Genomic DNA, 13058 nt, shown 5'->3' on the forward strand with positions numbered 1-13058 from the left:
AAGCTTTGCCAGGAGTGGCTCCTCTGTCTTTGGTTTGCAATACAAGTATACTAAGTTTAATTTTCAGAGACCCCCATGATTGGAAAAGTTGAATTACCTACAACAAACCAAACAGAAGGCTATCAAAAGCAGAGTGACAAGAGATATAGTAGGAGAAAATAGAGAGGATAGGAAATATATTCTAGCACATTTTTAAAGAATTTTCTCCTGAAAAAAATATAAACACTCAACTTATGGATACGAAATCAAAATGAAGGTTAAGAGAAGGAGATAAACAAATACCCACTACAGCTCATTGTTTCTATTGGCTTCCGTAAAGATACAATTTATATATATATATACATATATATATATATATATATATATGTCCAAAATATGAATATGCCTCATACAGATAAACGTTTCCCAATTAAAGATGGAAGCAAAGCTATAATTACATTATTTTTCAAAAGCCTTTCATTAGACTATTTATCCACTTGATTTTCAAATTATTTAAGGTTAGTGCCTTAAATGTTTTACAGATGTAATTAGCTGACGTTCTTTTTATAGATATAAGTCAAGTAAGTATTATTTCTCAAATGATTCACAGGTTAATATTTTTCTAATATGCTGTGGATACTGAACTTATAACGTCTCATTAAGAATAATTTTTAATACACATATTTTAAAAAACTGTCAGATTTCCTTTTTACAGTAAATATTTAATTTTCTGATTTCCAGTTTACAAGTGTTAAAAATGAACAAGAATGATTTTACCTCTTCAGCAATACTTTTATATTAATTCAAGATATTTTGATTTAATATATGGCAATAAGTCTCCACATATGTTAGCCATTAGTATTTTGTTTTTTTAATGGGGATGTAACAGTAACAAACACTACATCATTACTTTGGTTGTTTTACAAATCTTTTCTCCAGTTGTAAATTCTGAAAAAAAATTCTAAGAAGTAGAGAATGCTAAAAACTTAATGAAGATAACTTCTACCTTTATAATATTTCTATTTTATCCTGAAAGGGAACATTAAAACTATGACATTGCTATAACAGACCATCTTGCTAATGTTATAAAAGATTGGCGGGAGCAAGAAATTGTATCTCTGATACGTGGAATTTTGTAGTTATCTCTATAAATCATTAGGAAAATGTTGAAAGATAAAAAACAAGCAAACAAAAATGTTCTGGTGATCCCTAAACCATTCTGACGATGAGTAGCTTAGTCTAAATCAAATTTTTTTCCCACTCATAATAATCACTCTCCTCTCAAACGTCTTAAAAAAATATATTACACAGTACGATAGCAAAAATTAAAGAGAGCACAAACTATTTTCAAGAACAGAAAAATCTCTAGCACAGAAAGATATAGTAAAGAGCTGACTTCTTTGGGGACAGTAGTCAACTAACTTATAATTCATTATGAAGTTTTCTCTTTCTTCTTATGGGGAGAGTCTACTTTATTTGAAGTTGCCACCCCATTTTCTGTTCCTTTTCTAGAAGACCTGCCTTTAGTCCGTTTCTTCTTCACACTTGGGGCCTGAAGAACAGCATCTTCTTCCTTCCACCTCTGAAGCTGGACATTAACTAAATTCCACGTTATGTATGCCTGGATCGTGCAGCTGGACGACAGAACAGCAATTTTAGCTGCCAACACGTTCACGTTTCCACTAATGGCATCCGGATTCCGATTCTGCCCTCCAGCCAGGTGAAAGCCAACAGAGAGCACGGAAACAGTTAACGTCACAAGTCGACCCAGAATAAACACAACTGCCCACAGAGACATCTCTTTCTGGTACTTTTCATCACTAAAATAAAACAGGTCACAAATGTGGGAAAGGAATTCCACAAAGTAATGCAACATCAGGAGAACAAGCCCCAGATGGTTCAGGTACAGGAGATAGGCTCCAGCAATGTGGAAGAGGTGAAGACCGATGTAGACAAGCTGGCGAGGGAGATCCTGTTTTTTGGTTCTCTGGAAGTAGAGTTCAGGAAAGGCATGAAACCAGTAAGCCAGCTGTGAGATGTAGAAAAACTTCATCTGAAATGTCATCACGTTATGGGAATGAGCCCCCCATATGAGCGTGGGGTCTGACAGGCAGTTTTCAGAGATTAGAATGAACGTGCCCCAAACACATGAGACAAGGTAGAATGCACTGAACTGGCCAGCTTCATTAAATCTGCTTTGTTTCGCTTTGGGGAACTGCATTCGCCTGTTAATTTTATCCAACACATACTCCTGCAGGGTGGCGTGAATGATGACGGCCACCAGCATGTAGAAGAACACCGTGGCCAGGTCTTTGATGCCGTAATGATAGAGGAACTTTAACTCCTTGGCTGGATCTTCCCCCGCGGGGAAGGGAACGCTGTGCTGCAGCGTGATAAACACGATCGACGCTTCTGCGGTTCCCTCGAACATGAGCCCCAGCACGAAGAACATCCCCACGCAGGCGACGAGGTCCGCGTGATTCTGCAGGATGAATTCGTGGCTCAGGACCGGGGGGTTCTTGGTGCTCTTCTTACGAAACGCCATGGTGGCGCCCCCAGATACTCACCGCCGAGCGGCAGCTGCCTCCCCCCGCCTGCTGCTCACAGCGCCGCCGCCGCCGCCGCCGCCGCGGGGCCCCGGCCGCGCATCCCCGCGCCGGACCCGCTCGCCCGCCGCCCGCCGCCCGCAGAGGCTGAAGCCGAGGCGCGGAGCCGCACCGCGCATGCGCGCCGGGGCCCGGCGGAGGCAGGGAAGGAAATCGAGCGCCGCGCCCCTACCCGGCGCCAGGCCCGGGGGGCGAGCGGTGATCTTCACGTTGATCGTCGCCCCTTGGGATCCACGGCCGGGGTCACCATGGCCCTGAGCTAGTTCTCCATGGCGTCTTCATTAGTAACCGTGACAAGGCGGGATGGAACTCTGGTGGTCCTTCATCAGAATGCTAATGAGAAAAGCATCATCATCATCACCACAGTGATAGAGGAAAATTCGCAATGGTGCTTAGTATTTACCAGGTGCTGTGCTAAGCACTTTACTTTTATAAACGTAACCTTTCTAGGAAACCCAATGAAGTAAATACTGTTACGGTCTTTTTTAATTCTTCTTTTTACAGACGAGAAACCGAGGCACAGAGAGGTTAAGTGATATGCCCCAAATCACTCAGCTGGTAACTGTTAAAGCCAAGATTTGCATCCAGTCTGGATTTAGAGCATGTGCTCTCCACTACTGTGATTGATTGTAAATCAATCACGCCCAGAAATATTTTACTAGAGCAAAAACAAAGCATACTAAAAAATAGTTCCCTTATTAGCAATAGTAATAGTTGTGGCAAGGATATTGTCTAATCAGTAATTGTATTTCTTGTATTTTAAAAATTGGGTGGTGGTTGGAGGGGAAAACTATTTATCAGTTCATGGAAAGGTCTTTTGTCTACAAAGCCCACAACTGAATTTCCTCACTCTAGCAGATAAGAAAATCATGTTTCATTATTAATGGGTTTTGAATATAATTTTGCTAAAATTCACATATCAAAAATAGCTTCTGTTGTAAATGCTAATAGCTTCCTCAATTCAAATTTCATATCAGTCTTTGAATTTCTCTTTGAATTCGGAGCAATTTTCTTGTTTCTTCTCTGACTCATGAGATCGTAAGATAGAGTTAAGGTTGCAAGTTTGGAATATACATTTCAGAAGAAAAAGTGCTACATGATTTAAAGAATAAAGCACACATTGAATCTAGAATGCCCAATTGCCTTTTATCCTTGTTTCTCTGTACGCTGTGCACGGACAAAAGATGCAGTCCAGCTTGTGTAACTACTTTTAAGATGTTGAACAAAATATTCTGATCAACAGACAGTGTGCTTGCGTTTCCTGGAACAGTCAAACAAGTGTACACATAATTGATTATGGAAAGTATTCCTAAAATAAGGGAGGTACCTACACATTTTTCCATACTGAGAATTCTCTGTTTCTTGAAGGATTCCTCATTGGATAGCCCGTTTTTGTAAATTATCTGCTGCGCTGTATTTTCTTTGGTTCTCCTAGCTGTTAGTTCTTTCTCTGGCAGCTCAATTTTGAGTGCTGAGGCTAACTAAATCAGTGAGGAATTATAAATAGAGGTGCAAAAATTAGGGCATCAAGAAAGACAAAAAAGTCAAACTTGTTGAAGGCAGTGGGGAGGAAACAAAGAGCAGAGTGGTGCCTTATGGGAATTGTCAAGAGTTTATCCAGGGAAGTACATATTTACTTTTTTGAAACTAATCAAAATTTTAAACATGGAATTCATCAGTCTTCTTATAGGCATAGACAATATGACTGTGATCGTTTTGTGACATACTAACTAAACATAAAAATACTTATGTAATTCCTGACCTGAGGTTTCTGTTTCTATTTCTGTTGGACATTATTTTTGACGAGCTTCCCACCTCTGCCTAGCCTAGTATGATAGATTTTGCCTCAAAAAAGGTACATATCAAAGTGAACAGCATAGATATGAAACATTACTTTATTCCTAAAAGGAAGAAAGGCCATGGTGAGTTAGTTTAAAATTGTCTCTTAAAAAATACAAAACAAAACATTTCCCCCCTCTTACTCTTTACTTGTTTTTCAGTTATAGAAACTTCTTCAGCCATATCATCTCTCCTTTCTTTGAGCTTGTGACATCAAATGATATTCTATAGCTTAAAATTTTAATTTAAATGTTACATTAAATGTAGTGTAAGTATTTGAATTTTAGATTTATATTTCACATTATCATCATAAAAATACAAAAATTTCAAATTTCTGAAATTATTGGAATCTGTAAGGGTATGGTAGCAATAAATGTTGTTTACTGTTAGTGGTTTTATTGGCACTATTTGACAAAGAATAAAATGTATATAACAATATTTTCAAAAATGTTGATACTGCTGTGACTGTTATATCACTTAATATATTGGGGGAGGGTATTCGTCCTTGATGCACAGCCCTATGCCAGTGTACAGATAATTATCAAAGTCAAATGGAGACTTCTGCTTCCTGTCATGAGGGCGCAACTGCGATTGAACTTCCGCTCCTACTGTAAATAACTGGAAAACTAGACAAACTATATGAAATAACTTTTTTCAGATATTGGGAAACATAGGACTGTGATCCCTGAAAGAAGGGAGACGAGAGGAGAGCCCTGCAATTGCCCTGACATTCTGTCTGGAAGCACTGCCCAGTCTGCTGTGCAGGAAGGGGAAACCCAAGAAGATCCGGGAGATCTTGCTGAATTGAGGAGAGATAAGGGTTAGGAGAAGCTGAGGCCACCGAAAGCTGGGCAGAGTAGTTTTGCAGAGAAAGTCAGGTGATTAAAGTGCTCCAGAATTTTGCATAAACATTCTCCAGAGTCTGCTACTAATATTGAGTCCTGCATGCATCTGGTTAAAATACATAAGGCCACGCAAAGAACAATGAAGGAAATGTAAATTCAAAATTTCCAAGAATTCAAACAGGACTAGGTGAATTTCAAGTTTGGAACAGTCAGAAAGTAAAATCCTCATGGAACACTTATGAGTCTGTACATTCAGCAGAGATCCAAGAAGAGTCACAGTCTGAATAGTTAGGCTAAACTTGCCCCAGGGAAAAAGCGAATTCATGCTTGCCCACACAAAGTTTTCAAGAAGCCTTCAAAGGATCAAGGTGCTCTGCAAGCAACTTTACTGCCTGCCAGAAACATCCAGCCCTCAACAATGTGAAATTCATATTGTCTAGCATCTAATAAAATTTATGAAAGAAAGGCTAGGATTAGCTGGGACTGTCCATCACGCCTACATGTGAACTCTCCATGTGGTGCTGGCATCCTCAAAAGAGCAGTAGCTATAGGCTCTAAGACTGAGTTTTCTAGTGAAAAAGGCAGAAACTTCATGGCCTTTTTCCAGCATTGGAAGTTACATCATATCATTTTCATTGCCAAAGCAAGCACAAGTCTTTTTTTTTTTGATGAGGAAGATTAGCCCTGAGCTAACATCCATTGCCAATCCTCCTCTTTTTGCTGAGGAAGATTGGCCCTGGGCTAACATCAGTGCCCATCTTCCTCTACTTTATATGTGGGACGTCTGCCACACCATGGCTTGATAAGCAGTGTGTAGGTCCACGCCCGGGATCCAAAACTTCGAATCCAGGGCCTCCGAAGCGGAGCGTGCAAACTTAACCACTGTGCGACCAGGCCAGCCCCAAGCACAACTCTTTTTAACTTCAAGGTGGGCTGGGGGTGAGGGTAGAGTGCAAAACACAGACATCACCTCTTAATAAGAGGTGTCCCTAAGTATTTGTGGCTAAATTTTTAAATAGCCACAGTCTTTCCCTTGACAACAAATTTTCTTTTCTCTCACATGAAATATATGCTATTCCCTCCCAATGCAAACAAAAATCTCATGCCAATAGAGGAACAGTCTAGAGTTTCTTACCCAGGAACTTGAAGGCTAAATGAGATCCCGGCACAGAGGGCTCCTTGGGTCCTTTGCTTTGTTACACTTACTCTTGATCTGAAGCCGTGTGAAGGAAAAAAACAAGGTTTCTGGCTCCCAGACTCTTGAGGCATAGGAATAACGCAGTAGACACTTCCATTCAAGAAGCAGGCAAATGGGATGCACACAGCAGTCAACAGTCAATAGTAAATATGAGATCTATCCAGGGAAAGTCCTTAGATCTTTGATTTGAACCCAGTTTTCCTCTCTGGGAAATGGAGGAAGATTTATTCATTTTTTGTCCTTCAAAAACATGGATTAAATATTACAAATTGATTTGTTTGCGTTTGCTGGTTTGTATATTTTAAAAGATAAAAGACCCCAGACACCAAGTATTGTTAGGCATTGTTAATTTTTGTCTTGGTGATATAATACTTGATTAGACTATTAATTATAGAGTATTAATTATACTATGGTACTTCAAGGAATTAACATTTCATCAACACCTTTACAGTGGAACCAAGAGAGAAATGGAAGGCTCAGCATCTGAGTATCCTATGTAAAGAATTGCCACACATTGGGCAAAGTGTCTTTTAAAATGCTATGTTGGTTTTGTTATAAGAAACATTTGATTAAAAAAAAATCAATAGAAGCCTCCACTATAATTTAAGTATTATATGTTAAATCAATACTAATAATTAGTTCTTTCCATTAGCTATGCAATTTACCATTTTGATGTCTGTATTTTATAACATTATTTATATGACTGGCTTAGCTAAAAACTCTTTGTGCCTTTTTAAAACATAATTTCCCAAGAGAGATGAACTGACATTGATTCTTTGTTATGTTAAAATAGTAAAGCACATACAGTAGGAATTTTATAATCTAGACATTGCCTCATCTTTCAATATTTTTCTCTCTCAATTATATACCTCTACAATACAAAACCTTTGAATAATTCAAGTTTGGATAATTCAGGTAATTGAATTGAACCTTCCAATGCTAGAATTCAATAGCATTTGAAGACGCAAAGTATGTTGGAAAAGAACTATTTCAAAAGATCAGACCTACGTCACTTTAAATCAATGTTTATGATTAGTAGTCATGATTGACTGAGATCACCAAATACGTGGCTCCATTAAACAAAACACAATACAACTTAGCTTGTGCATGAAATTACAAAGCCTCTTGAGATTTGACTGATTCAAACAGGTTTGAATAATTCAATTAAAGAAATATCTACTACAGTCGCCCCTTGGTATCCACGGGGGTTGGTTCCAGGGGCCCCCATGGCTCCACAAATCTGTTGATGCTCAAGTCCCCTAGTCGGCCTTTCGTATCTGTGGATTGAACCCGCCGTGGATAGTCAACAGAGTACTACGTGATGCGCGGTTGGTTGAACCCACGAGTGCAGAACCCATGGATATGGCGGGCCAACTGCGTATTTAAGTCACTTTTATAACTGATAAGATACGTTAAAACATAAGCTTTAAAAAAAACATGTATGCAATATGGTTGAATATTTAATGTCTAAAGAAAAACTCAACATACCATTTCCAAATTTTATGATGCCTATTTGCCAACGTATTATTTGTAGCCTAGCAAGTAAAAATAATATGAAACATGGTCTAAGCCTAAACTCCTGGAATAGTTAATAGAGACAGTCTCTCACTAAAATATAAGAATTGGTAAAAATTAAAACCATTATTCAGGAATTTATTTTGTCAAGTGCCACCTTTATTGAGCAAAATAGACCTTGAACCCACCCTCACGGAGCTTACAGAATGCTCAGGGAGAATTAGAGGATACAGACATTACATACATAGTTTTCAGAGAACTAATGAACATTGCTAGGAGTAAAAGGTGGTCAAGAGGATGAAGCATGAATGAGGACGGTGATTCTAGATGGGCTGGGCGGGGGGCGGGGATGCTGCTCTGAACAGGTGATATTTGACTAGAGATTTACATGAAGTTAGAGGAAACCATACAAATATCCGGAGAAGAACATCCTAGGACATGACAAATCCAAACACTATGAGGGGAGAGGAAGAACGATTGTTCTGTGAACAGCAGGGCAGGGTGACAAGAGCGGAGTAAGGGAGAGGGATGATAGAAGGAAACAAGGCCGGTAGAGGGCGTATCAGGTAAGGCCTGAGGCCGGGGTGAGGACTTTGAAGTTTGGTCTAAGATTGATAGGACGACCCTTTGAGCCTTGCTTTAAATGGGTCACTTTGGCTTCTGCATGAAATACTATTTGTGGAAGGGGCAAAAGTACACAACTGTTATTGCAATTTGTAAACATTACAATTGAACTACTGTATTTCATGACTTTTTTTTTTCCTTTTCTTTACTTTCCTTTTTTTTTTTTTTTCAGTAGTCAAGTTTGTGTACCTCCTGTGATGTAAACTAATGGAATATCCCTGTGATCCTAGTATTCTTCCAAAATTTACTTACCCATTACAGTTGTATAATGTATATGACATGGAATATAATAGAAAGCCCATCTTATATGATTTTTAACATATGGAAAACAATGTTGCACTTTAAAAATGAGGAAACGGAGGCACGTAGAGGTTGGCAAGTTGCCAGAGTGAAAGAGTAAGTAGGTAGCAAAGCAGGAAGCCCACTCTGGCAGTCTAACTCATGATGGAGAGTCTCGTGGCCACAATACCAGTCAGCCAGTCACTAACTCTATGAAAAGGACTTTGTATGGGAGAGGACAGCTGACAGGCTGTCAGTGGTTGAGACTATTTGGGGTTAAGAGGCTTCAGGGTTACTGGGGAGAGGGGAAGGCACTCTTGTCTGTTAGATCACCCGGAGCCTAAGCTGAATTGTGGGCAGAGATGCATCTTTGTGTGTGTGGCGTGAACTTGGAGACAAAGCTGGAGGAAAGGCACCAGAGGCTGATTTCTTGGCCTCTGGTACGCAAATGGCTGGGCACCACGCGGAGGGAGAACTTGCACATCATGACTGCGGAAGCTGTTCTGGCTCTCCCGTCTTCACTGACCACCCCAGATACAGTCTCAGTCCTGGGCACGGCGAGCACAAGATCATACGAGTGGCTCCTTTGACTTCCCATGAGCCCCTACTTGCCTCACGAAACATGTCTATTCACTTACAACTATTGACAACAGCTAGCAACATGTAGTTGTGTGGCTTTCTTAGTATTCATTTACTTATAAAATTTGAGAATAAGTTTGTGATTTTTATGGATTATATTAATCTGGTTGGCCTTGATAGGTATCATATTTACATGAATCATTTACATGAATTGTATGTTTCAAGTACTTTTTAATTCATGAATAGTGTGTATTTTTGAGCATTTTTTTTCAGTCAATCAAAGCCTTAAATATTTTAAGTGCTAAAATGCCTTACCTTTTAGAATTTATAGAATAAATTCTAAGGAAGCAAATAATCATGTGACCAAACCGCAACTCAACAGTGACAAAGATAGACAGATTCATTGATGAGGGAGAATGATTGGAAATGACAAATGCAAAACATCATAGTAATAATCAAACAACATAGAAATTGTGTGAGCATTGTTATAGCCTGCATAATTATTTCTTGAATATTGATCCATATGGTGGGTAAATGCTTTCCATAGTCAAAAGCATTATTTTCCTTTATGTTAGGCTTTTCAGTGACTATCAAAAATTTTTAGAAAAGGTTATTGACAGACTTGATATTTCATCAAAAGCAACAACTGGACTGAACCTCAGTTTTATTCATCCTGACATCCACATTTTATAGAATAGGTCCTTAGTACACGTTGTTGAGTAAATGATTTAGAAATTGATAACTTAAGTGATGTATCTGAGAAGAATGAGATTACAACTGTCTTTATAATGAAATATGTGAATAAATAAATGACATTGATTGACGACGTATTAATTGCCAAAACAGGAGAGAACAGACTCTGCCAGAGTCAGTATCCTTATAGTAGTACTGTTACAGATTGGCTGGAATATTAGAAAGAAGATCTTACGAGCTAAACTGTTGCTTAATATATGAATCTTCTCCATAGCTCCTGCTACAGGTACTGAGTTTTGTCTGAATCACCTCCCCATGGGAAGAATCATGACTTTAGCTGGCAGCTCATTACATTTCAGATAGTTCTGGTGATTTTTAAATTTCCTCACACTGTGCCAAAATTACCCTCCTAAAATACATATTCTCTTATGAATTTTAGTACATATTAATATATACATGCACACACATATATAATTAAAAATGGAATTTGAATCTTTTGAATTCTGCTTCTTAACTTTAATATTATAAAATAATCATTTCTCTGTGATGCAATTTTTAAAAACATATGTTTAATAATGGAAAAATAATCTATAATATGAATGTATAATTCCAATATTATTTAATATTTGTTTTCATATTTTCTGTTATAATAAGCAGTAATGAAAACCACTGTATAAAGTTTTCCCATCTGAATGATTTTCTTTTAAATGCTTACAAAATATTTCTAATGTGTGAAAAAGTATACAGAGTAACATAAAAAATCTTTATATTCCCAATACACATGATAAAATTTTTTAACATTCTGGTTTATCTGTTTGTGATCATTTTTTAAAGAAGTTATAACATTATAGACTCAGTTTAAACTTTTTATACCATAATCAATCAATAATATTTTTGATATTTTTAATGTTACATATAAAAATATCATACTGTATATTATTGTACAATTTAATTTTGCTTTACTCAACATTTACCTATAGACATAAAAATTCTTGTCCAATTTCTTCTCATTTTTGTTTTTTTTTTTTTTGTGTGAGGAACCTCAGCCCTGAGCTAACATCTGTCAATCCTCCTCTTTTTGCCGAGGAAGACTGGTCCTGGGCTAACATCCGTGCCCATCTTCCTCCACTTGATATGGGACGCCGCCACAGCATGGCCTGACAAGCGGTGCGTCCGTTTGCGCCCAGGATCTGAACCGGCGAACCCCAGGCCACAGCAGCAGAGTGTTCGCAGTTAATTGCCTGCGCCACCCGGCTGGCCTCCAGTTCTTTCTCATTTTTAACTGCTAAATGGAACGCGGGTGACAAGAAACCATTACTCGGAGATGTCAGCAGTCAGGTAGAGTGACAGCAAATGTGGATGTGCCCAGCAGGCTCCAACGTCCAGCTCTTCTTCCCCACGCCTGGACCCACTGACCAGCAGCGTTCCTGAGCCAACTCCTAAGCGTGTCACTGCAGTTTTCTTAGAGGTGGCAGCTTCCACACCTCTCCGTGAGTTCTCTCTTTGTGGTCCCTCTTTGATGGTCAGACACGCAAAGCATCTAGAATTTTTCTACAAATTCCAACCAACCAGCTTACACAAATGCTTCAGCTTGTCATGGTTGGTGACTTTCTCTAATCCTCCAAATCCCTTAAATTCCCCAAACTTCCCTTCCCCAGCTCTTCCTACATTTATATAAGCTCTAACTTCTGTTGTAAATCATCTGTTCCTGTAAAACATTTATTTGCTCTGTTTTCCTAAATAAACACTGACTGATACACCATTTATGGCAAAATATGTATCATCGATGGATGTGCTTTTCTATTTTGTTCCATGCTAGTTGCTATAAATAAGCATAAACTTATCCAGATCTTTTTTTGCATTCAACCTTAAGGAAAAAAAAATCATGTTCTTATTGAAACTATAATGCAGGTAAATACAATAAAATTTATTTTTGATTTTCAGTAAGTCTAAAATTATTTAAAAGCAACAAATTTCATATCTCTTTGCCATTCTTCCTATTATTAGAAGTATCTTATTCAGTGATTTTATGATACTAATTAATATCATATTCTAACAGAGTATATGTTCATTATATAGACATATAATTACAGACATCAGTCAAACTGCTGATCTGATACATCATTCGACTTTGCTCAATCACTAAAAATATATATATATATGGTCTATTTTAATTAGACAGTCCAACAATGGTCTTTTTTAAGATATTGAAACATTGATCTTTAAAAAATCCAATATATATTTTTAAACTGAGCTATTATTCACACAATATAAAATTCACCCTTTTAAAGTGTTCAATTCAGTGAATTTTAGTATATTCACAGAGATGTACAACCATCATCATTAACTAATCTTAGAATATTTTCATCACCCCCCTACAAAATTCCATACCCAGTAGTGGTCACTCGTTATCTCTCCTCTCACTAGTCCCTAGTAACCATTAGTCTACTCTTGTCTATGGATTGTCTATTCTGGACATTTCATACAGATAGAATCATTCAATATGTGGCCCTTTGTGTCTGCCTTTTTTCACTAAAACAACCCAATATACTTTTAAAATATTTTATACTAGAACATTTACACATTTTTCAGATTTTACTTGGAAGAAAATAAAGTGAAAGATTTTTTTTTCACTGTAAAAATATGTTATTTATATTCTGAGTTGCTCTATTTTGGTATTGGTTGTCTTAAGAGCAAAGGAAAAGATAGTCCAACAATTTTCCTCAAAATATATAGATTAGACATATAATCATATAATATAGATTGGACAATAGGTCAAAACATGGAGAAAGCAGTAGGACAGCAGTAGGGATTTACTTTGGCTCTGAAAGAAAAATCTTGAATATTAACATCTACGTACTTAAAGTGACGCCACGATCACCGGGAGTGGTTGATTGCAAA

At 37.8% G+C, this 13058-nt stretch overlaps 1 protein-coding gene across 1 annotated transcript; it reads right to left on the minus strand.

Annotated features, from left to right (window-relative positions):
- Positions 1 to 282: 282 nt before the first annotated feature.
- On the minus strand, positions 283 to 2602 carry TRAM1L1 (translocation associated membrane protein 1 like 1). The gene has a single exon (XM_058549762.1). The coding sequence runs from the start codon at positions 2522 to 2524 to the stop codon at positions 1412 to 1414; it is 1113 nt and encodes a 370-aa protein (XP_058405745.1). The 5' UTR covers positions 2525 to 2602; the 3' UTR covers positions 283 to 1411.
- Between the last annotated feature and the right edge of the window lie 10456 nt (positions 2603 to 13058).

This window comes from Diceros bicornis, chromosome 11, assembly GCF_020826845.1.
Source record: "Diceros bicornis minor isolate mBicDic1 chromosome 11, mDicBic1.mat.cur, whole genome shotgun sequence".
In the NCBI taxonomy this organism is placed as follows: Eukaryota; Metazoa; Chordata; class Mammalia; order Perissodactyla; family Rhinocerotidae; genus Diceros; species Diceros bicornis.